At 37.3% G+C, this 23,187-nt stretch overlaps 3 protein-coding genes across 3 annotated transcripts in view; 2 read left to right on the top strand and 1 right to left on the bottom strand.

The window, feature by feature from the left end:
- The first annotated feature begins 103 nt into the window (after nt 1–103).
- abcb8 (ATP-binding cassette, sub-family B (MDR/TAP), member 8) lies at nt 104–7,479 on the top strand. The gene is made up of 16 exons (XM_031737842.2): nt 104–309; nt 1,198–1,528; nt 1,651–1,806; nt 2,100–2,194; nt 2,695–2,800; nt 2,905–3,066; nt 3,345–3,430; nt 5,192–5,289; nt 5,389–5,494; nt 5,596–5,629; nt 5,748–5,884; nt 6,001–6,095; nt 6,175–6,308; nt 6,410–6,557; nt 6,640–6,890; nt 7,103–7,479. Exons 1-16 carry the CDS (start codon nt 203–205, stop codon nt 7,184–7,186), a joined length of 2,130 nt encoding a protein of 709 aa, XP_031593702.2. The 5' UTR covers nt 104–202; the 3' UTR covers nt 7,187–7,479.
- Nucleotides 7,480–9,339: 1,860 nt separating this feature from the next.
- On the top strand, nt 9,340–17,284 carry cdk5 (cyclin-dependent kinase 5). The gene is made up of 12 exons (XM_031737794.2): nt 9,340–9,704; nt 10,040–10,128; nt 10,244–10,311; nt 10,402–10,462; nt 10,542–10,598; nt 10,718–10,813; nt 11,274–11,348; nt 12,810–12,906; nt 13,619–13,688; nt 13,843–13,903; nt 14,002–14,082; nt 15,119–17,284. The coding sequence occupies exons 1-12, from the start codon at nt 9,668–9,670 to the stop codon at nt 15,203–15,205; spliced, it is 879 nt and encodes a 292-aa protein (XP_031593654.1). The 5' UTR covers nt 9,340–9,667; the 3' UTR covers nt 15,206–17,284.
- Nucleotides 17,285–19,152: 1,868 nt separating this feature from the next.
- asic1c (acid-sensing (proton-gated) ion channel 1c) overlaps nt 19,153–23,187 on the bottom strand; it is a 103,979-nt gene continuing 99,944 nt past the window's right edge. The window contains exon 11 of the mRNA XM_039602751.1: nt 19,153–22,215. Coding sequence (XP_039458685.1) covers nt 22,137–22,215 — 79 coding nt within the window. The 3' untranslated portion in view covers nt 19,153–22,136. The remainder of the gene's footprint in view (nt 22,216–23,187) is intronic.

Genomic DNA, 23,187 nt, shown 5'->3' with positions numbered 1-23,187 from the left:
GCTGTAAAGTAAGCCTTTATTCGTCTTGCTTGTGGGTTTCACAAAGCAAAATTCATATTAAAGCAACGGTCCTAGCTTTCCCGCAGAAATGCATCCTGGGAGAGTTTGAACATGGCAGCCTGCAGAGTCTCGCTGGATTACTGTAGAGCTTAAAGATTATTTTGACCTCATGAGCTTATTATCACTGAAAAAGGAATAAAGCATGCTTCAGTTGCTCAGTTGTAGAGCAAACATCGCTGCTGCACCATTGCGGCCATTGTCGTTGCACTGCCGGTGCAATAAAAGTGCAGACTTATGGAAGTTTTCACGGTAGGTTAAAGTGACCGGTAGCTAATTTAGCCAGTGACAGCCGACCTGTAGATTATACCAGTTGTATAATCCCATATATGTGGTACTCGTCACTGTCACACTTGACCTACTTTGATTTCCTTTAGCACTGCCAGACTTATTCAGATCTTTTCTCTAAGAAAAAAGCAGTACCGAGACAGTAAAACAAATCAAAACCACATTAAAAATATGAAATTACACACACACAAATGTGAGATTTGTCTTTCTAACTTTTGAAATAACTGAGAATTTCAACTAGTGTTCCTGAATTTTTCCTGAACTGTAAGATAAATGTATAAAAACTTCAACATTTGCCCAAAAAATATAGTGAAGTAGCATTAACATACTCAAGTAAATGCATTCTGTTAAATTAAACTTTGTATTTTGGAAGAAAAAAAACAGCAATTTGCGGTTTATAGTCAAATTCCCACATGTAGATAAAGGCTCATCAATCGCTGTAATCACTGCACCTATTAACATGAGCCGTACGTAATCCTAACGCAGTAGAGCAAATCCATTGTATTTGCACATATTATCCCTTTATGGATGTATATATATATATATATTTCTCGTTAATTTCTCTTGGTTTGCTTTGTATATATATATGTATATATGTGTGTGTGTGTGTGTGTGTGTGTTTCTATATATATATATCTATTTTATTAATACAAAGTTGTCAATAAAATATATTTAAAACAAAAATTTTGTTTCAGTTGGGCCACATTTCCTCGTGCTACTCAACTGTAATACAGGGAACGAGTTCATTAAAATTGATTAGCTGATAACGGCCAGGATTTTTGTTACATTAGTGTTGCAAAACCTTCGTGATTTTGATTCCCTGATTATATTTCTGTCCTGGTCTGTATCCAGGTGGTACACATCCCCAGGGTCTAATGCATACAGCTCCTCACAGCAGCGTGGCGGTGCTGTCAGTCGCATTTGGAGCCTGACTCAGAGAGCTGTCCGTCAGTCCGCCACCAGGACATCGAAACCCCCGGGAATAGCTTTGAAGTTTATCCTGGGACCAGCAGTACTTACTGTTTCAGCTCGACTGTTTTGCCATGTAGCCCACTGTGAGGCAGATGTGAATAATAACACCCCCGTGGAAGTTGTAGCCAAAAACCCAGTGCCTGACTTCAAATGGCACGTTCTGTGGGAATTTGTAAAACCTCAGCTGTTCGCTCTCATCTGTGCTGTTGTGGTAAGACTGAATCAGTTTACTGATCAAGAATGTCGGTGAAGCAAAAGATTTTAGCCAGTTAGGGCATTTATGCTTATCATTTAAAATGGATGATTGGGTTTTTGTTTTGTTTTTCCCCTCAGCTCGCTTTTGGTGCTGCTATCTTGAACATTCAGATCCCCTTGATGCTTGGTGATCTGGTAAATGTCGTGGCACGCTACCTGAGAGAAAATACTGGGAATTATGTTCATGAGATAAGAGGTCCAGCCCTGAAATTACTTGGACTGTATGGTATCCAGGTAAGTACACGTGAAATCTCACTAGTTGCACAACTTGTGAACATGAGTCAAGCACAAAATAAATACTGCAATCATGAAGTTTGCAATTATCAGCTTTATAAAGCAGTCGTTCTAATGCTATAGTAAGTGCGTTTTCAGTTAACTATATTAAATTGTTGTGTAGCCGTATACACACACATTTTCTCTCAACTTACTCATTTGGAATTTAAAGATCTCACTGTATAATTTATTTATTTAATCTATTTAATGAAAATAGTTTATTTAACTGGTACTTAATTGCCTCCTTTGTGCAGGGACTGTTGACGAGTGGGTACATTGTCCTGCTCTCGAGGGTGGGGGAAAGAGTGGCGGCAGACATGAGAAAGACCCTTTTTGCATCCTTACTGAGGTACACATTCTAAAATATTGACACAGAGGAAATATACATATATATATATATATACAATAAATGTTATGTATGGTTAGGTGTATAAGTATTCAGACAATGACACAAGTTTTGTAATTTGGGCTCTAAGTGCCCCCCACAGAGGGTTTTAACTCAAACCATAAAGACATGAGTTAACTTCAAACTGAAATTTGCATTAACTGTTTATTTACAGACATTTTTCTAACACAGTGACCCATTTTCAAAACATCAAAAGCAACTGGGCAGTTTAAATAATCCAATTACTATGTGTAAAAATTGCTTTCTAAGCAGTTAATGCAAAAATCTTTGATTAACCTTTTGAAAGTCTGCACTTTGATTGTCTAATTTAAGATTCTTGTTGTGGCGTACAGAAGAATAATAAAAAAAAAAACTGTGTCATAATCCAAATACACACACAACTCTGACTGTCTGGCAGGGATTCCCATAGTTCACATTGTCTTGTTTGCTTTTTTTAAATTCAGGCAAGACGTGGCTTTCTTTGATGCCAATAAAACCGGGCAGCTGGTGAATCGTTTGACTGCTGACATTCAGGAGTTCAAGTCATCCTTTAAACTGGTTATTTCTCAGGTAATAACACAAGAACGATCCAACACTGGTGATTTTGTTACTTAAGTTTTTCTGGTTTAACACTTGCAATTCTTATTTTTTGCACTTTTTTGGTATATTTTCAGGGTCTGCGGAGTATTACACAGACAGTCGGATGTTTTGTCTCCCTCTATGTCATTTCTCCAAAACTCACAGGTTTGACAGTACTTGTCCTCCCCTGTCTAGTGGGAGCAGGAGCTCTCATTGGCTCATTCCTTCGCCGACTATCCCGCTTGGCTCAAGAGCAGGTGTTGTACTATGCATGTTATATTTCATGTATTATAAGCATACAGCAGTTGTCTTAATATATTCGAGATTTGTTCTAATTACTGCCAGCAGATGTTAGTATCTTAAGTTTGAACTCCTATTTTAAAATGCAGTAATAAAATGTATGCAGCAGTGCTTAATTTACTAATGCCACTGGCACTCAAAGCAACCAATAAAAAGCACTGCATGAGCTATTATTTGCAAAATTAGTCTAATTTGCTGTCTGACTGTGTTTTTACTTAATGCTGTCAAATGCAAGGTAGCAAAGGCGACAGGGGTGGCAGATGAAGCACTTGGTAATGTGCGCACAGTAAAAGCTTTTGCGATGGAGGAACGAGAGCTCCAGTAAGTGAGAGAATATTTTTGATATACAGGGTGGGCCATTTATATGGATACACTGTAATAAAATGGGAATGGTTGGTGATATTAAAGTCCTGTTTGTGGCACATTAGTATATGTGAGGGGGCAAACTCCTCAAGATGGGTGGTGACCATGGTGGCCATTTAAAAGTCAGCCATCTTGGATACAACTTTTGTTTTTTCAATAGGAAGAGGGTCATGTGACACATCAAACTTATTGATAATGTCACAAGAACAACAATGGTGTGCTTGGTTCAACGTAACTTTATTCTTTCATGAGTTATTTACAAGTTTCTGACCACTCATAAAATTTGTTCAATGTGCTGCCCATTGTGTTGGATTGTCAATGCAACCCTCTTCTCCCACTCTTCACACACTGATAGCAACACCGCAGGAGAAATGCCAGCACAGGCATCCAGTATCTGTAGTTTCAGGTGCTGCAAATCTCGTATCTTCACACCATAGACAATTGCCTTCAGATGACCCCAAAGATAAAAGTCTAAGGGGGTCAGATCGGGAGACCTTGGGGGCCATGCAACTGGCCCACGACGACCAATCCACTTTCCAGGAAACTGTTCATCTAGGAATGCTCGGACCTGGCACCCATAATGTGGTGGTGCACCATCTTGCTGGAAAAACTCAGGGAACGTGCCAGCTTCAGTGCATAAAGAGGGAAACACATCATCATGTAGCAATTTCAAATATCCAGTGGCCTTGAGGTTTCCATTGATGAAGAATGGACCCACTATCGTTGTACCCCATATACCACACCAAACCATCACTTTTGTTGTTCCAACAGTCTTGGAGGATCCATCCAATGTGGGTTAGTGTCAGACCAATAGCGGTGGTTTTGTTTGTTAACTTCACCATTCACATAAAAGTTTGCCTCGTCACTGAACAAAATCTTCTGCGTGAACTGAGGGTCCTGTTCCAATTTTTGTTTTGCCCATTCTGCAAATTCTGTGCGCCGATCTGGGTCATCCTCGTTGAGATGCTGCAGTAGCTGGAGTTTGTAAGGGTGCCATTTGTGAGTAGCTAATATCCGCCGAAGGGATGTTCGACTAATGCTACTCTCCAGTGACATGCAGCGAGTGCTACGCTGTGGACTCTTGCTGAATGAAGCTAGGACAGCCACTGATGTTTCTTCATTAGTGACAGTTTTCTTGCGTCCACATTTTGGCAAATCCAACACTGAACCAGTTTCACGAAACTTAGCAAGCAGTTTGCTAACTGTAGCATGGGAAATGGGTGGTCTCGTAGGGTGTCTTGCATTGAAATCTGCTGCAATGACCTGGTTACTGCGTTCACCAGATATCAACACAATTTCGATCCGCTCCTCACATGTTAACCTTTTCAACATGTCAATGGCTGTGAACAAAGAGAAACTTGTAAATAACTCATGAAAGAATAAAGTTACGTTGAAACCAAGCACACCATTGTTTTTCTTGTGACATTACCAATAAGTTTGATGTGTCACATGGCCCTCTTCCTAATGAAAAAACAAAAGTTGTATCCAAGATGGCCGACTTCTAAATGGCCACCATGGTCACCACCATCTTGAGGAGTTTGCCCCACATATATACTAATGTGCCACAAACAGGACTTTAATATCACCAACCATTCCCATTTTATTACGGTGTATCCATATAAATGGCCCACCCTGTACTTCTACCCTTTGTACTTTCAGAAAAGCACTAAATCTATGACAGAGATACAATGTTTTGATTTCCATAATGTTTTTACACAGGTTATATGCATATGAAGTTGACAAATCATGTGAAATGAATGAAAATCTTGGTACTGGGATTGCCATTTTCCAAGGGCTGTCAAACATTGCCCTGAACTGTGAGTGTGTTTTACATTGTTAATTAGTGGACACACTGTTAGCAGCCTGGTACTGCATCTCTTCTGTTACGCTAATGTTTTTGTGTCGTGTTAATACAGGCATTGTCCTTGGAACTATTTTTGCTGGAGGAACTTTAATTTCAAGCAATGAAATGTCTCCTGGAGACCTAATGTCTTTCTTGGTTGCTTCTCAGACCGTTCAGAGGTAAAAACACACAACCTGCTCCACGATGATTTCTCTTTTACAGTTAAATGTATTCTTTCAAAAGTAGTTAATTACAAGTCATGCATTCATTTTATGCTCAGGTCTTTGGCCAGTATCTCCATACTTTTCGGTCAAGTAAGTAAAAACTACGATTATCTGACTGCCAACCAGATTTGAAACTAGAGTATTATAATATGTGAACATTTCCAAATGCCTCAAATATTTTGCTGGCAATCTCTAACATTTGCTGCAGGTGGTGAGAGGAATAAGCTCTGGGGCTCGGGTTTTTGAATACCTTGCTTTGCAGCCCACTATCCCCCTCTCTGGAGGAGGACGTATTCCTTACCATTCACTCACAGGAAGAGTGGACTTCATGAACGTCTCGTTCAGGTTAAAATCCTCCTAATTCAGCTCCAAATCAAATATAAGTTTAAAACTACAACTGAGCACAGACATAAAAGTATGATTTGTGAATGATGTATTGTTTTCTATTGATATGTTTCCAGTTATCCAACAAGACCAGGCCATCAAGTCTTGAAGAGGTTCAGTTTGACACTCCCACCCTGTAAAACTGTCGCCATTGTTGGAGAATCTGGAGGAGGTAATTTCTGACGTTTCATTCAGTAACTGTGCGACATTCAAACAATATTGGGTCATCTCATAAATGTTTAACCCTGTAGGAAAGTCCACAGTTGCGTCCCTGCTGGAGCGTTTCTATGACCCTACCAGCGGTGTAGTCATGTTGGACGGCCTCGACATTCGAACACTTGACCTTTCCTGGCTCAGGAGCCAAGTTATCGGATTCATCAATCAGGTCAAGGCTGCTGATCATTTCATGATCAATTTTTTAAAAGTATTACTTCCTAACAATTTTCACTGCAACTTCCTTTTTTTCCTCTTTCTTCTTTCTTTTAGGAGCCAGTTTTGTTTGGATCATCCGTCATGGAGAACATCCGTTTTGGGAAGCCTGAGGCTACAGATGCTGAGGTCATTGATGCAGCAAAGCAAGCCAATGCTCACGGCTTCATCACGGGTTTCCCAGACAGCTATAACACCGTGGTTGGTATGTGCTCCCATTTGAGCTTTCACGACTGTTAAGAAACTGTGCCGCTTGTTCATTCTAAACTCCAGATCTTTAAACCCAGGTGAGCGTGGTGTGACATTATCAGGTGGACAGAAACAACGCATTGCCATTGCCCGCGCTTTGATCAAGAACCCCAGTATTCTGGTGCTGGACGAAGCCACAAGTGCTCTGGATGCAGAGTCAGAGCGAGTGGTGCAAGAGGCTCTGGACAGAGCCACAAGGGGTCGCACTGTGCTCATCATCGCCCACCGATTAAGCACCATTCAAGGGGCTGACCTGATCTGCGTGATGAGCAATGGTCGTATTGTGGAGGTGAGAAGGCTGAGTATTCAGGACATACTCTGACCTCCATTTAAATCCTCCAGCTAATTTACTCTAGCTTTTAATGTCAGAGATGTACTTAATAAAATTGAATTCTTTCAGTATTTAGTAATACGTATGGACATACTAGTCACTTCCTTGTTGAGTTGATTGTGTTATATCAATTTTTATTATATCTAACACCTTTTTCCTTTTTGTTACAGGCTGGGACACATGTGGAACTGCTGAGCAAAGGAGGATATTATTCTGATCTCATCCGCAGGCAAAGAGCTGAGGGGCAAAAATGACCACACCCATATTTGTTTACAGTAGCTGTATAATACTGTATAATGGCGTTTATTTTGAAATGCATAGCAAGACATGTGTGGAAGATTAATTATTTAAAATGTACTGTAAATTTGCCATCTCTGTGACTAGTTTTATGAGAACTTACAAATGTGTATGAACAAATGGACCAATGTGGATCGGCCTGTGATGAACAAATTACACTACTGTATGCGCTGTTATTTCCAGTGTTGTTGATAGAATGATAGATAAATTGTAATGTGTTGGAAAAAATATTAAAATTACTTTTGATGAATTTAAAGTGTTTCTTATCTGTTTGTGGATGACAATAAACCTTTCTTGTCATAAAATGTGTAAGAAACTCAACACAGACCCTTACTAAAATTAAACTCTGGGGAAGGACTTGCTGTTTTGGCACCATTCTTCTTTGCCACCACATACATTTGTATATATAGTTTTACTATATCCAGGCCACATGTAAAAACGAAACTTCACAGCCAGCACATATACCTTGTGCTCTTAACAAGCTAAAGTTAGGTCCATAGTTTGTTAGACAAAGACACTTTTTGTAGTCTTCTGTCTGTACACTATCACAGTGGATTTTACATCTGACTTAAAGGTTCAAGACATTTAACAAAAACTTCATTAACTATTTACTGTAGGAGTTACAGCCATTTTTATACATAGTGCCTCATTTTCAGAGGCTCAAGACTAGTTGGACAAACTAACAATTTTAAATATGAAGACATTGATACTTGTAGGAACTCTGGATCATTGTTTGCATCGTGACGCGCACTCTATTCAGTTTACTCTTCTGAACCTGAGCAGAGTATAGCCCTGCACACAATTCATCCTGCTAATTCTGTCAGCAAACACACTGTGTGGCCCATACCATGCCCATATTATAACATGTTATTATATGGGCATGATTATGAGCTTTTTCTTTTACTTAGCATTGTTCTGGTAAAGGTAATCTTGGTTTCTGCTCTGCTCTTTAAGATGTTTTGTTGTTACACTCTGTTCTTGAATGTAAACTTATAGCATGTTGTAAACCCATGAATGTGTTTCTTGATTATAAACTTCGACAATAATACAGCAATTTCCTAAAGAGTGTTCTTAACTTGGTAAGATGTTGTGAAGTTGTTTTTCTTAATCATGAAAATAGTTTTGTCATCATCCACATTGGTTTTGCACTCACCCAGGCCTTTTGGTGTTGCTGAGCTGGCCATCCCATTCCTTAAGTTTAATAACGAACCAGGTTATTGATTCGAAACACATTTTGGCATCTCTACAAGCTGCAAGCAGAGAGATGCCAAACTGTGTTTCATTGTTCTTGCATCAGTGACAATAAAGATCTATTCTATTCTATTCAATTGGCCTCCCCTAAAATTGATTTATTGTCCTTTTTAGCCTTACGATAGCCTTCTTCACTTGCACTAACATCTCTGAGTCTCATATTTTAAATTACAGCAAAAAGCTTTGAAATATAAACTCAAAACGTTTAATCAAGTGTGGATATTATGTCCTGTTCACTTATCATGACAGAACAGGCCTCACCTGGCTATGAAACTGCTTGTCAATCCATTGTCCAATTAATTTTAAGCCTCTGAAAATGGGTGACTATACAAAATGCTTGTAAATAAACAGTTAATGTAAAATGTGTATAAAACTATGTAATTCCTAAACAGTGAATGCAAAACGTTTGTAAAAACTCCTTTAATTAAAGCGGGAAATATGCAGCTTGATTTTGATTGCTTGATTTAAAATCCACTGCTGTGGTGGATAGAGGCAACACCAAAAAATTGTTCTTTTGTCCAAAAAATTAGGGATTGCAGCTGTATGTGCTGGCATATTCTTGTGTAATAATGAACAATAGCCATCAGTATTCAGCATAATGGGCTTGTTTGCTGACCACACCACAAAGGAGGTAAAATTTATATCACTTTAAAGTTGTGTTTACATCACTACACACATATATTAGGCCATATTGGAAGTCTGCTTAAGAAATTAACAGTCTCACAACTTCCTAGAATACATTTGCACTTTAAAATTACGTTAGTAATTATCGCCCCAGATAAGAGACATCACATCTCTACCATGTTCATATTATCACTTTGTCTGCAGCAACACCTCCCTGAATGAGCCATCTTTAATGAGTTTTTATGGCCATTATGGATTACTTTACTTTTGTACATAAACTTGCCTTTTACACGATTTTCTCAAATGATGTCTTTTAAGGACATGAGATTCTGCATTTTAAAATGTTGTTCATTATAGCAGGTTAGTTTCAAGGTTGCTGTAATTCGACTTTCAGCCTGTAGATGACAAACAAGACATGCTCGGCAGCAATCCGAAGAGCAGCAGCAATTGCAGACAGATTTAAGCTAACGCTAGCTACAATAACATTTTCTTTTCACCCCAATTTGGGGTGTTGCCATTCGTTGGTTTTTTAGCGTATTCAAGGCTGGCTTCACTGGCCAAACATGCAGAAATATGAAAAGCTTGAAAAAATCGGGGAGGGTAAGTTTCAGACTTTTGTTTTGGTTAATTTCGCAAGGTTAATATTAGTTAGCCTAGCACGCTAATGTAGCATTCATGCAGGTCGAAGGCTAAAGTTAGCTAATCTGTAAGCAATATGTATTCGTTAATGTATGCCCCAGTTAACCACATAGAAAAAATTGCGAGTTTTTACTCGCACTAGTATGTGCTAGTAACAGTACCAGTCAGAAGAGCCTTCCACTTTTACTACATTAACGCTAGCTAACGGTGGGCATGTAGCGAGCTAATATTAGGACCCCTTAGCTGTGCCCATTCATCGGGATATGTGGTTTAAATAAATTTTGTCTGCTCCATAGGTACGTATGGGACCGTTTTTAAGGCAAAAAACAGAGAAACCCATGAAATTGTGGCTTTGAAAAGGGTCAGGTTGGACGACGACGACGAGGTTTGTTCTTTATAAAATGATATGAGAGTCACAGTGTTTGTTGGCTAGTAGTTAGCACGCTAGTACTAAATGGAAGCTGTTTGTTTTGTTTTTTTAAATTAAAAAAATCTTTTAGGGGGTGCCTAGTTCTGCTCTGAGAGAAATTTGTCTTCTGAAGGAACTGAAACATAAAAACATTGTCAGGTAAGTCTGACAGAAGAGCTGAATGCCTCCAGGTTACATGTAACCCTGATGTCAACAAACACCAACAGAATATTATTTTGCCTTTTTTAGACTACATGACGTTTTGCACAGTGATAAGAAGTTAACCTTGGTTTTTGAATACTGTGATCAGGTGAGTTGGTCACCCCTAAAACGCACTATATCTTAATATGTACCCCCTGAGCCTAATATGTGTCTCTTCTCTGCTGCAGGATTTGAAGAAGTATTTCGACAGCTGCAACGGGGATCTAGATCCTGAAACTGTGAAGGTGAGACATAAACATGAAGAGCATTTAAACTATGTAAACCTGCCTGCTTAAAAGCCTGTTTTATGCTTAAAATTTGAAATTAACTCCATATTGTTGATGCTGTTTGTTTTCCTGTACAGTCATTCATGTACCAGCTGTTGAAAGGCCTTGCTTTCTGTCACAGTCGAAATGTTCTTCATAGAGATCTGAAACCGCAGAATCTCCTCATCAACAGAGTGAGTGTTTAGGTGCATTTGGACTTGGTGGCTGATAAACATTCATTACTGTGTGGACTCCATCAGTATACTATTTCTTTAAAGTTAAATCTAAGTGAGATGGACACTGGTTTTCTTTGTGAAAACAAACACCACTGAGTTTATCATTGAGATTCTGTGTAATGTCTTTTGTTTTGAAGTTCATTCATTTGAGCACTGCAGCTTATTAGTGTGTTAGTTTACCACGTGTGATACAGAGATTGCATTCACGGGGCGACGATGAAATAATAATATACATAATATAATTCAAAAGCAGTGGGATTTAGAATAAAGTTTAAAAAACATAGAGGTGTTAATATTGCCGTATTAACGTCAAAATTTTGTTGAGATTGACTCATTAGGGATGTGAGAATGTGGATACAGACATGTATCCATTTATATGCTTTGATAATTATAGTAAGAATTGTTTATCTGTCTGTAGAACGGCGAGCTGAAGCTGGCTGACTTTGGTTTGGCTCGAGCTTTTGGAATTCCTGTGAGGTGTTACTCAGCAGAGGTAGGTTATACATCATTAATGCAAAAGGTACTAACAGCTCACTGCTTTCAGCTAAAGACATGTGACCAGTGTGAAAAAGCATAATTTTTGGCAACTGCTGTGTCTAAAGAGAGGACAACTTATTTTTAATGTTGTGCAAACTAATGGTGTAAGAATACTTTAAACTTGGCTTTCCAAGAAGTACTGGTATCCAAGATGTTAACAATCTTATGATGAATCATACTTTCTCAGTTTTTAAAACAAAACCACACTTCCTGAGTAAAATGCTTTGTTTGAGAAGTGCACTGACCTAATTACCTCAAGATCTAAATATAAAAGGAAGCCAGAATATAGCACAGTATTAACATCTAACCAGTAGATTCCCTTCAACTTTCTCAGTGTTTTATAGGTTTTTGAAATGTGCTTTTTTGTAGTCTCTCATGTGCACACAGTTAAAGGCCTCAATTTGTTTCTTTTATCTTCAAATTAATTTGTTTAATTAATGATGAAATGGAGTGAAGCATGTCTCGGTATGTGGGTGTTTGATTTTTGTTATTGCTGAAACTTTGAGAGAAATGACGCGCAAGGCTTACTTAAGGCCTGACAAGCGATTCTCATGGGGATTTTGACCCAGGTTGACGCTACTGATCTGAAAATGTAATAAACAGAAAATCTGGAGGAGATCTGAGTTTGAAGCATTGAGATTTTAAAATATCATTTACATTTGAGAGGATGTATTGCCCTGTGGCTTCCACAGTTGCTTCGTGTTATGTTGACATATTATATAATGTATATAGTATGAGCAGCTTAAAGGTAGTATAGGGTTTTTGTTTTGTTTTTTTAATAAGTTTTTACTTTATCCACAATATTGTTCAGCTAATCCTAATAAAAGCCAGTTTGATCATATTTAGAGGCAAGGACTTAACAACACTGTACTTTTTTCAAATGAAATGCCATCTTAGTTGAAAAACTTGAAGTCCTTTTCTAGCTGGAAGCTCTACAAATATGTTTTGTAAAAAGAAAAGTTAGTTTTGTTTTGTAGCAGGTAGTCACGTTTAGTAATTTACACAACATTTACTAAAGTGAACTTTTGCACTTTTTAAACTGAAGCATAGTCACTTGCAGTCAGCCCACACATTGGCTCTGAAAAGTGGAACTTTTCTATAATTGCATTTGATTTTCTTTTTTTTTCCTTTTTTTTTTTTTACTCCTGCGGTGCCCTCCAGACGACTCATTTTCATAAGTCCTTGGAAAAATGAGGGTCTGACACAGCAGCAGCTTTTTAAAATGCCAGCAAGTTGTGGTGGAAAGCAGAGGGAGATTTAAATGTGCCATTCAGTATTAGTAACAGTGTTGCCAAAGTCATTTCTTTGTGAAACACACCAAATGTAAAACCCACCTCAGAGAGCTGTCATTATGCCCAACATTTATTTTACGATTAGTCTGGTTGTGATTATACATTTTGTTTTGATTTGTTTTTAGGTGGTGACATTGTGGTATCGGCCTCCGGACGTGCTGTTTGGAGCCAAACTTTACTCTACCTCTATCGACATGTGGTCTGCTGGATGCATATTTGCAGGTCTGTGTGTGTGGTTTGTGGAATCAAATGAGGATAAAACTAAATAAGTAATCCAATAATTCGGTGCTGGGTGGTAAGACCACAAATGTATCTTCTTTTAGGATTCTGGTAGTTTCATATTATATTACAGTATTATTAATATTTAAAGTATTACTTTTGAAGGTTCCAGTTCAGGTCACAGTGTGAGCAGGTGACCATAAGCTACAAAGCTAAATGCAGCAGCCTGGATTCAACTCCAACCCAAAGGCCTTTGAAGTCTATGCAGAAATAGTGTCATTGTCATTTGTACATATAAATAAACAGAATGTTTATATTGTACAATAAGAGGCTAATATGGATGGCTTGTTTTTGCCATTCATAAATAAAAATCAATATTTTAATAAGATAAAAATAAATAAAATAATTCATAGGAATGTAATAAAGCTCTTACTTTATCAATAAAGTAACAAAATAATTGAAGTAATACTATATACAAGTAATAAATGTGCAAACAAAGATTTAAGTTAAAGAGCTGCCGCTTGTCTTACCCTGCTCTCTCTCCCTGCTTTCTTGTCTAATCTTCTTTAAAGTCACTCAACATTTAAGTAAACAGTTATATTGTGTAGTGGTTGAGGCTAGGATCTTTAAAGGATAGTTAGTTGTTTTTTTTTTTGTGTTCGTGTTTTGAATGGTAACTCTTAATTTGATGCCATTTATTTTATTTTTTTTCCAGAGCTGGCTAATGCTGGAAGGCCTTTATTCCCCGGGAATGATGTGGATGACCAGTTGAAAAGAATTTTCAGATATCCTTTCCATGTTAATACAGTACCTACTGACGATATACAGTTTGGCATGTGGGTCTCCGGTTTGTTCAGGCAGAGCTACTCATATTTGAATTATTTATGAACAGCAAGTCTTAAAAGTAGTGTTAAAAGTTTGTCTTTAACCGCTCTGTACATTGTTGGGGACACCAACTGAGGAACAGTGGCCAACAATGACAAAACTCCCAGATTACAAGGTACGTTTTTTTGATGTCATTTCTTTTGTAAAACCTCCAGTGCATTGAGCTTTTACTGAATTCGTTTTATTCTTTACAAACTCTTTTTCTTCCTTTAGCCATATCCCATGTATCCTGCCACCACCTCACTGGTGAATGTGGTCCCTAAATTAAGTAGCACAGGACGGGATCTACTTCAGGTACTCTAAAACAAATTTGTGCATTATTTGAGTAGCTACAGTAAAATGATGGAAATCTGTTATTGTAGCTGGGTTATTCCATCTAAAATCATTGTGGGCTTTCTGCTCAGTCACCTCTGATTTGCTGAAAAACTTTAGACGACTTTTAGTAAAGTTTTACTTGATACTTTTCAAGATAGTGTTTTGTGTGTGTGTGTGTTTTTTTTGTTGTTGTTTTTTTTCCACCCCAATTTTGAAAAATGGTCGGTCCAATTCTAGCATGTTTTTTTTTTCACATGTTGAAATATGTTGCAATATTTGGATGTGGATATCTTAACATAAAAATGCAAAATTACATATATAAATATTGCAATTCTTACAATGGTCATCATGAGGATAGCATGATCCCTGCTTGCCTGTTGCAGTCATGGCTGGGTTAGAGGGTAAGGGTCTGTATCAGACTACCCTAACCACATTGTTCCATGTGACACAGCAACTTGGCCTTGCAAGGCTCCTCACGTGAAAGGAGCTATTAATCCCTTCTTTATCACTCCTAATTATGCTGCTATATTAATTCTTATGAACAAAATCTTTTGCAATTATAGCTTATGCATTTTATTTTATTGCCTCTTAGTACATTTTAAACTAAATCTGAATTATCAGACTCCTCCATGGCAATGTGCAAGCCTATATTTAACAAAGTTATTTTCTTGGATATAATTAGAGTACCCTCTGGAAACCCCAGAATTTTATTGTATTTAGATCAGACTGTCTAGTGACATTTTTGTGGTGTGGTGAAATTTTAAACTATCTTTGATAGTTTTTAGATCATTATGTTAAAAATGGCCTTGGATTCCAAAGTGTTGGGGGAAAAAAGATGCAGGAAGTGGGTAGGCAGAACATTTAAAAAGAATAAATAAATAAAAAATGGGAAAAAAGCAAAAAATGTTTAAAAAATGTGATGATTTGAGATGGATTAACCCAACTAAAAGTTTTGCTGTAGGAAATCTGATACTGCTATTCACTAATTTAAAATCTATCCTTTGATCTCACCCAGAACCTGTTGAAATGTAATCCTGTCCAGAGGATCTCTGCAGAAGAGGCCTTACAGCACCCTTACTTTGCTGATTTCTGCCCACCATAAATGCTTAACTGCCTCTCGATAAACGTCAGCTGCCAGAATCAACCATCCCCGCTCTCTTTTGGGACTTTAGGACAAATTCAAAACAAGGCAAATCCCTCACTGGATTTTCAAACACTCCCCCTGCTATTCATTCTGTTGTGCCTCCGTGAGGAACAAAGTCCTAGTGTCCCTGCAAGGATTTATTAGCTTCTTTTAAGTTGAAAGCCTGTTTTTAATTTGGCACATACACACTTTCCAGTTAATTGGCACGAATGTGGGACGACGTTGGACCGCATAAACCTTACACCTGTGAAAACGGTATATCATAATTAAAAATGGCCCTTAGAATCTGTGGTAATCTCATTTGGTGAATTCACTTTGAATAACTAAAATTTATTGCAGTACAGTAGCCCCTAAAAAGCCTTTGTAAATATATTGTTTCTATTATGTTTTTGTTTTCAAAGCAGATTTGAAGTCTTATCATTTGTAGAGGCTTTGATGCCAGTTCCAATATTTATATCTGAAAGTTTACAATATGTGATGGTATATTGACCACCTGAATCTGGTTATTAAAACATATGGCTGAGACATGTGTGGACAGACTAATTTAATGGTGGCGTTCTAAATGATCTCATACTGTACAGCTGTTTACCTATTAGCCATCATACATACATTTACTGATTTAATATTTTTTTAACACATTCCAGAGGCCACTAATGCTACAGAGCTTCTGTTTACGATTAGACTACATTAATAGATTTGTGGGCTTTAGAGTCATGCTATTCATTTGAAAATGATTAAGGCATAAGTCAATGTTTTTGTAACACAAGCTTTCAAAAAGCTTCCGTGGGGGCTTCCTGAATATTAATATGTCATTTGGTAGTAATCAAAGGGAAATGGGAATTCCCCCCAGTTAAAAGCTAAATTTAATTACCTTAATCACTCTTTTTACTCATTAGGTAATGCTAGCTGTTAATCAGACTTAACTGTAAGTGTATCTGTTGAATAAATGACCCTTTTTTCCTACAGCTAGTACCAAATTAAAAACTGACTGGCAACAATGTAGAAAATAGTGAGACAATTAGAGACCGTTTTGATTACATGGGCTGTACACACTTTTGTGTTTTCTGATATTTTACATACCAATGCTAAAACTCATTTTCCAATTACCTATTACAAGATTTTTGGATAGCACGGGAGGCTAACTGATCATTTCTGTTTCTCAGGCTTTTATTTTCTCATTTTGTATTTATCTTTTATGCACTTTGTGATAGTTTTATTTCCGATTGTTTAGTTGTCGTTACCTTAGAATATGTTGAACACTGACAGCCAGGATTATACCAATTAACAGTGAATGGGCTAATATATATATGTTAATGACTAGTGGACCATTGTTGACCATTTTTATTTGTTTTTTTACATTTCTATCACCATGACACTAACACTTTTCTCAAATGCTTTTCTAACAAACAAACCCGGATAATCTGCTGATAATCTGTATTTTTGCGTAATGACTGTTTTTGCACCATTAGCTGTTTCCATTTCAGTTACTTAATAACATGGTTAACAGCTCGCAGTATTATTTTGCTTATGATTGTTACAGAGCTTCTAGTCATCCCATAGAAATCATCTATAATGAGCTGTGTTTGAAGTAGCCGTCTTAGTAGGAAAGGGGTTCATTTTCTTTTCGCTGATGTAAAACAAAATAATTGATGCATGTATTTATTAATGATGAAATGTCCGCTTTTTAATTTGTTTTTTTAAAATGTAGCACACTTTCATTTAGTACAAAAAGTCTTTGAATGATCTGAGTACGCTCCAGTCTATTGTGTTTTGCAGGCTCTTTTTAGGATTTTCAAATGTTTGAAGGTTGTGTGTGCGTGTGGATTAAGTTATAATGAAAAACACAAAACATGTTTTCACTCATCCACTTGTATTGGCAGAACATTTGACTTTAAATGGCTTAAAAGTGCATTTGAACGATGAGTGGATCTTGCACTTTGTCTAGTCTCTGCTTTTGCTGGTAGACTGTGTGGCAAATGTTTTATGTATATTTCAGCTGATAAGACTCAGTATTCAGTAAAGTCAACATCAATACAAGTTTGCTTTGATTTAAAATGAATTTCCTGCTTGATTTTTCAGTAATTTGGGGGGGCGGGGTCTTAACTTCGCATGTCATTTTGTGCACAGTTATTGACAGAGTGATCCTATAGCAGTGCACATCTTGGATGAGAAGACGTTACAATCATCTATAATTAAAATCACTGGCACAGTAGAACTAAATACATGTCATTCAGTGCTTTATACTTCTCATGTTCTTATGCTGCCACGCTTTTAATATATAGTCCAATACATTTTGGAGGCAAATATGAAAGGACTCCAACCTATATGAAAACCACACATTAATAATACAATAATGCATTATACATTAAAAAAAGATTATGCATAATCAGTGGAACTTAAGGTAAATTTGGTTATAATGCTGATGTTTGTAAAAGTTGAAATACATTTTGCAGTTTGTTTTCTACATTTTCTTGTAGATACCATGTGTTGAAACTGGTTTGTTGACGTCTCACCTTGTACATCACTGAGGTCTAAAAAGAGTGCAATTCCACCATCCAGACACACGAATAATTATTTTTACTCTCCAAATAATTGTGATTGATTTCACACACAATGGACAGGAGTGTGGGTATAATAATTATACACTAAGGTCCATAATTTGTTGGACAAACATATCATTTTTGTAGTTTTGCCTCTTCGCACCATTACAGCGGCGTTTAAATCAATCAATAAAGGCTCTCAGCTTTAATTCAAGTTGTTTTTTAAAGTTTTGCGTGAACTGTTTACGAATTATAGCTATTTTTATGCACAACCCCCCATTTTTAGAGGGTGAAAATTAATTGGACAATTGACTGACGAGCTGTTTCTTTGCCAGGTGAGGCCTGTTCACCTGTTATTTAAAGACAAAGGAAGCAAACATGATATCAATAGTTAATTTAAAGTTTTGTATTGTAGGTTACTGTAATTGTAAATCTGAAGCCCAAGTGAGGGACATCAGCATTAGGCTGAAAAACCTTTCAGAGAGACCGCAAAAAACTTCTAAAAGGGACCAAATCAACAACCAGCTATGTTCTTAAAACGAATGAATGGATTGGCCAAGAACTGGCCATGTTTTACAACAAGGGTACAAACCATTGGTTACAACTCAAGAACAAGAAGGCTAGATTAGACTTTGCCAGAAAACATCTAGAGCCTGCACAGTTCCAGAAAACAACCTTTAGTCATTTAAAGCCAAGGTTAACTTGAACGTCAGTCATCTGATCTCAACCCAAGGGAGCATCCTTTTCAGTTATGAAATACAAAGAAAATGCAGAGAGATGCACAAACTGAAGATGGCTGGAGTAAATGCCTGGCACAGACTAGACTTCAGGCAGTCACCGAATGCAAATGAGTTTCATCTGAGTGCTAAAAACAATCATTAAAATGATGCTAGTTTGTGCAATTACTGTGATCCTATGAAAAAACTAGGGTCTATATATAAAAATGGCTGTAATTTCTCAACAGCTAATGTAAAACTTTTGTTGCAGAGAAAGTCTGCACTTCAATCACATATTATAACAGTTAATGGGAAAACTTTCTCTAAAACCCCTTGAATTAAAGCTGGAAACTTCTACTGTGTGATTTAAAATGCACTGTGATAGAGTACAGAGGCAAAACGACTAATATCATAGTACCACTAATGGTAAAAAAACCCCTCCTTTCCTTATTTATTCTTCCTTCTTACCTGTTTAGAATATTTTGCTGTGCTTTAGCTTCACTGTCGACTTTATCAGGTTTATTTAAGCTGGATGTTACCTTTTTTTGCTGGCACATAACATCCTCTGTAAGTACTGTTTAAAAAGCAAACAAACATCCAATACAGTTTTATTTAAAACTGACTACATTACACATAGTTAAGTGTGTTAACTATTTAATGTACAGCTTAGAGTTAAAATCACATATCTACAATAAAATGCACATATAGCATATAGAGCCAGATGAAACAACTTCTTGTTCTCCACGTGTGTGTGTATGTATGTGTGTCTGTCTATGTGTGTGTGTTGGCACAGGAAAATCTTTGTTACCTGTAAGAACCTGTCTTAAAGGCACATTTTAGTTTGATTTCAAGCCACACAGTTTAATCAAGCCACAAAAACTATTCTTCTGTGTATTGCACAGTCCCAAGCCTGGTTAGAGGAGGATTCTTACATCATAATGATCCAGGACATTGTAGTGCAGGATGTGGAGAACGCTATTTTGATTCATCTGACTCCAAAGAAAATACACTTTGAACAGTACAAAGTGAATAGCATAGCTAATATTACATTAATAGATCAGAGATAATAGGAATACACATGCAAGGAAGAAAATGGGCGATGTGCTGTAAATTATTAGGATAAAATCATTCAAATTCAGGTATTTGGTGGCAGAAATATATGGTGGACTTTTTTTCCTACTTGGCCGTAACTATGCTGTAAATATCCATGAAAGATTAGTTAATGAGAATAAATAGGTAAGGAATATTTTCTGCCAGCTCAGATACACTCTGCTTCTTTGACTGGTAGTAAGGCAGGGGGTGGGGCGAGAGAGAGGTAAAGCCTTCATATCTCCACAGTTTGCGGTAATGTTGGGTCATTTGTAACCCAGCAGCATCACACACACACTCAAAATCATCATGGCAATACAGCATCAGAGGAGCATCATTGTGTAACATGAATTGGCATCTGTGTCTCTTATTGAGTTCATGATGGTTTATTTGTCATATCATACATCATTGTTGCAGGCGGCAGCTGCTCCGTTTACATCCATCGCAACTGTTTCATACATCACAAACTGATAATTTGGATCACCAATCAATCTTTTTCTGGTCAATTTGCTAACAGTGCTGTCTGATTCAGTGCATTTATTGCTCATAACACAATACCACTGACTAACCCTTTTTTTTAGTGTCTGCTTCCTGAAAGGCAAAAGTTCCATTTGGATAAAGTCTTTCAACAAGGTGCTCTCTGGCTCCGCTTAAATTACCAGTCTTGTTCCTGATAACGCCGGAGCTGTGAGCACACCACACGTAACAGTGTGTGTAGTTAAATCTAGAGCCACAAAAGGTAGTTACAACAATAGACGCCCAGTCATTGGCTTTCCAGTGATGGCTGATTTCCAAGGGTTTGTGCTTCACATCAACAGTCATCTAATACACAGACAACAGAGTAATAAAGCTACAGAGTTATGAACACCACTCACTTGACTGGCGTTATACATGAAAGTTTCACGACAAAAAAAGGTTCCCAGTATTTAAAGTACCTACAAATCATACGAAATATTTAAATAACACGCTCTGTGTTATTTAAATGAGAAAGGAAGTAGACTGACACGAAGGTTCGAAGAAAAGTTGTGTACATGAGGAGTAAGATGGGTAAATATAGAGTTTATTATACTTGATCATTTATACATCACAAACTGTTATTTGTGACTTATTACATATTCTGTAATCATAATAATAATAATAATAATAATAATAATAAGTTACAATGGTAAAATTTTACAATGCATTTCTAGTATAAATCAATTGAATGGGGCTGAGGTGCAGTGAGTTGTAGATGTATTGAGGCAAAGTCTCTTGTACCTAATAAAGTCTGCCATCCATGTTGTACTCAAAGACACTTGATGGTCCACCTAGATAGAAAGTCCAAATTCCTTGTGGTGTAAGAATGGATGAAGAAAGATTTTTTTTGTATTTTAAATTTATATATCTATATTTATATGTATATATATGACATGTTTCACATGAGCAATGTAGAATTTCTTCATGGCATTTGATTGTGGGTATTTACAAATTTCTGTCAAGTTTAGGAATGTCACCAGCAAGCCTTTTAAACTCTACTTACAGCATTTTCAATAGAGAATAGATTACTATCACAGGGTATTGTGCTGATGAATCTTTAAGACATTGTGATGAAAACAACTGAATTATTAGGAAAGGCAAAAGAAATTCAGATTTTTTTCTGTTGGAGCGAATTCAATTGAAAACAGGGCCAGCTTTTATGGGGACAATTTCTGCAGCAACTATATAAAAAAATGGAAATATGACTGAAAATGAAATATAACAGTACAATCATACTTTTTTGCCTTCTGACCTTTTTTTTTTTTTTACCCTCAAAGTCTTAAAAAAACCTAAAGTCAACAAAACCATGTAATTCAGGAGTCTCAAAACAGCATATATACAAATCAAGTTCCTCTCGTGTTTCAAAGGTGGGTAAGCACACATGTCTAATTAAAGACAATTTAAAGCCCCATAGTAGCAAAAGGCAACATTCAACACTAGTCTAGTGTTTTAATTCATGTCAACAATCAGCTCATTAAAAGTGGAGCAGATGTCTAAAAAGGCTCTTCCGTTAAAACGTGACTGCTATAAGGTCACTCAATACAGCATTGGTTAGATGCTGGAGGCATAACACTGATAAACGCTGCTACACATACAAATCCACATGCGTTTGTTGTTGCTTTTTTTTTAAACTAGACTGATTGATGTACATCAATACTAGCACAGCAGTACCACGTGACTCATCTCAACACAGTTCAGATTCCTCTTTTTGAACACGTTTATCCTCACGTATTGTATACTGGATAACATAAACAAATCTACTGAATGAAACATGGGTAAATTAACATGGATGCTTTGACATGGCAGTTAAACCTGAGTTCTGTTTTGGAAGTGGTCTCTTTTGTTTCTGATGATAGTATTCTATTTCTATTCAGGCATTGATAAACCGTACTACGCATTTTGTGAGCATACACTCAAGAGCCTTTCTCTGTTAAAATGATTTCACAGTTTGCTGTCAAGTACCCAGATGTTCCACCCCATCCCCAACCCCTGCTTTATGTTGTCAACAAGCAAACTCCTCAAAGTTGCCTATAGTCGGGTGACGAGGTAACATGTTCGGCGTGAATCCGAGACTGTCCGAGTGACTCCGGAGGGTGTCACAGGTGCTCTGCAAGAAACAGAGAGGAGGGGAGGAGGGGAGACGAGTTCAACCGGGTTAAGGGAGGAGCGATGCAGGGAGCGATGATGATGTCGATGATGGAGGAAATAAATGAGCCGCAGGTAAAAAGAGAGGAACCAATACAATCATAGAGGGATGCAGAGGGGAGAAAAAACAAACAATGTAACAAGGAGAAATTGATCAAAAACAGGAAAAAATGGGGGAATGATTGTGAATGAAAGGATCATGAATGACAGAAACATATGTGCACAATGATGAGGCAATGAGCACAACAGATTCAGGGGTTTCGAGATCAGTCACATTGCATATGTTTCACATGTAATGAGAAGATAAATTGAGGGGGTAAGATGATGGGGTAAGATGAATGAAAGGAGGGAGAAGAGAAAGAAAATAGCAGATTTTTAGTCCTGGTTTTACACTAGCATGTGAAATTCTGATAGTTATGGAAGTAGTAACATCCGCATATGTCTGCATTTTTCGTCATGTGCAAAGGCGCTTATTCAGCAGATAACTGCTGATATGTGGATAACAAACACCGGTAGTCCCATCGACAAAGAACCTTCTATCTTTGTGCAAACTCACTGCATGCAGGCCTGCGATAACATCACAAAGTAATGCATCTAGTGATGTTATCTGGCTCGGACCTTCCAATGCATTGCCTCTAAATAGACCTTAGTGCTGCAGGGAAACAAATAGATCTCATGTTGTTCAGAGTTTTGTGCAATTCAATAAATATGTGATATGCTTTCACAGGAGTACACTTTATCCTATGAGGGGAAAAAAAGCATCATTATTTGGTGGAAGGAACAAGTTTTGCAGAGAATAAGATCTTTATGCACTTGGAGAATCCAACCAACTTCAGCCTTCTGTCGACCCAGCACCCTTCTGTCAAAGCAGACAACAACTAACCTGTCCTTACACGGCGGCAGATATTAAAGTGCTCGCTGCAGCTGGATAATC

Source organism: Oreochromis aureus, linkage group 18 (genome assembly GCF_013358895.1).
Source record: "Oreochromis aureus strain Israel breed Guangdong linkage group 18, ZZ_aureus, whole genome shotgun sequence".
NCBI lineage: Eukaryota > Metazoa > Chordata > Actinopteri > Cichliformes > Cichlidae > Oreochromis > Oreochromis aureus.
Note: the sequence above shows the minus strand (reverse complement) of the source record. Positions and strands in the feature narration are given on the sequence as shown.

Bases quoted from the DNA above. Each gene is read 5' to 3' on its own strand.
- abcb8 (XM_031737842.2), top strand. From the start codon at position 203: ATGCTTCAGTTGCTCAGTTGTAGAGCAAACATCGCTGCTGCACCATTG. The intron at 1,807-2,099 runs GTAAGTACACGT...TCCTTTGTGCAG, and splicing joins TTGGACTGTATGGTATCCAG to GGACTGTTGACGAGTGGGTA. The intron at 6,558-6,639 runs GTATGTGCTCCC...CTTTAAACCCAG, and splicing joins CAGCTATAACACCGTGGTTG to GTGAGCGTGGTGTGACATTA.
- cdk5 (XM_031737794.2), top strand. From the start codon at position 9,668: ATGCAGAAATATGAAAAGCTTGAAAAAATCGGGGAGG. The intron at 10,129-10,243 runs GTTTGTTCTTTA...AAAATCTTTTAG, and splicing joins GGTTGGACGACGACGACGAG to GGGGTGCCTAGTTCTGCTCT. The intron at 10,599-10,717 runs GTGAGACATAAA...TTTCCTGTACAG, and splicing joins TAGATCCTGAAACTGTGAAG to TCATTCATGTACCAGCTGTT.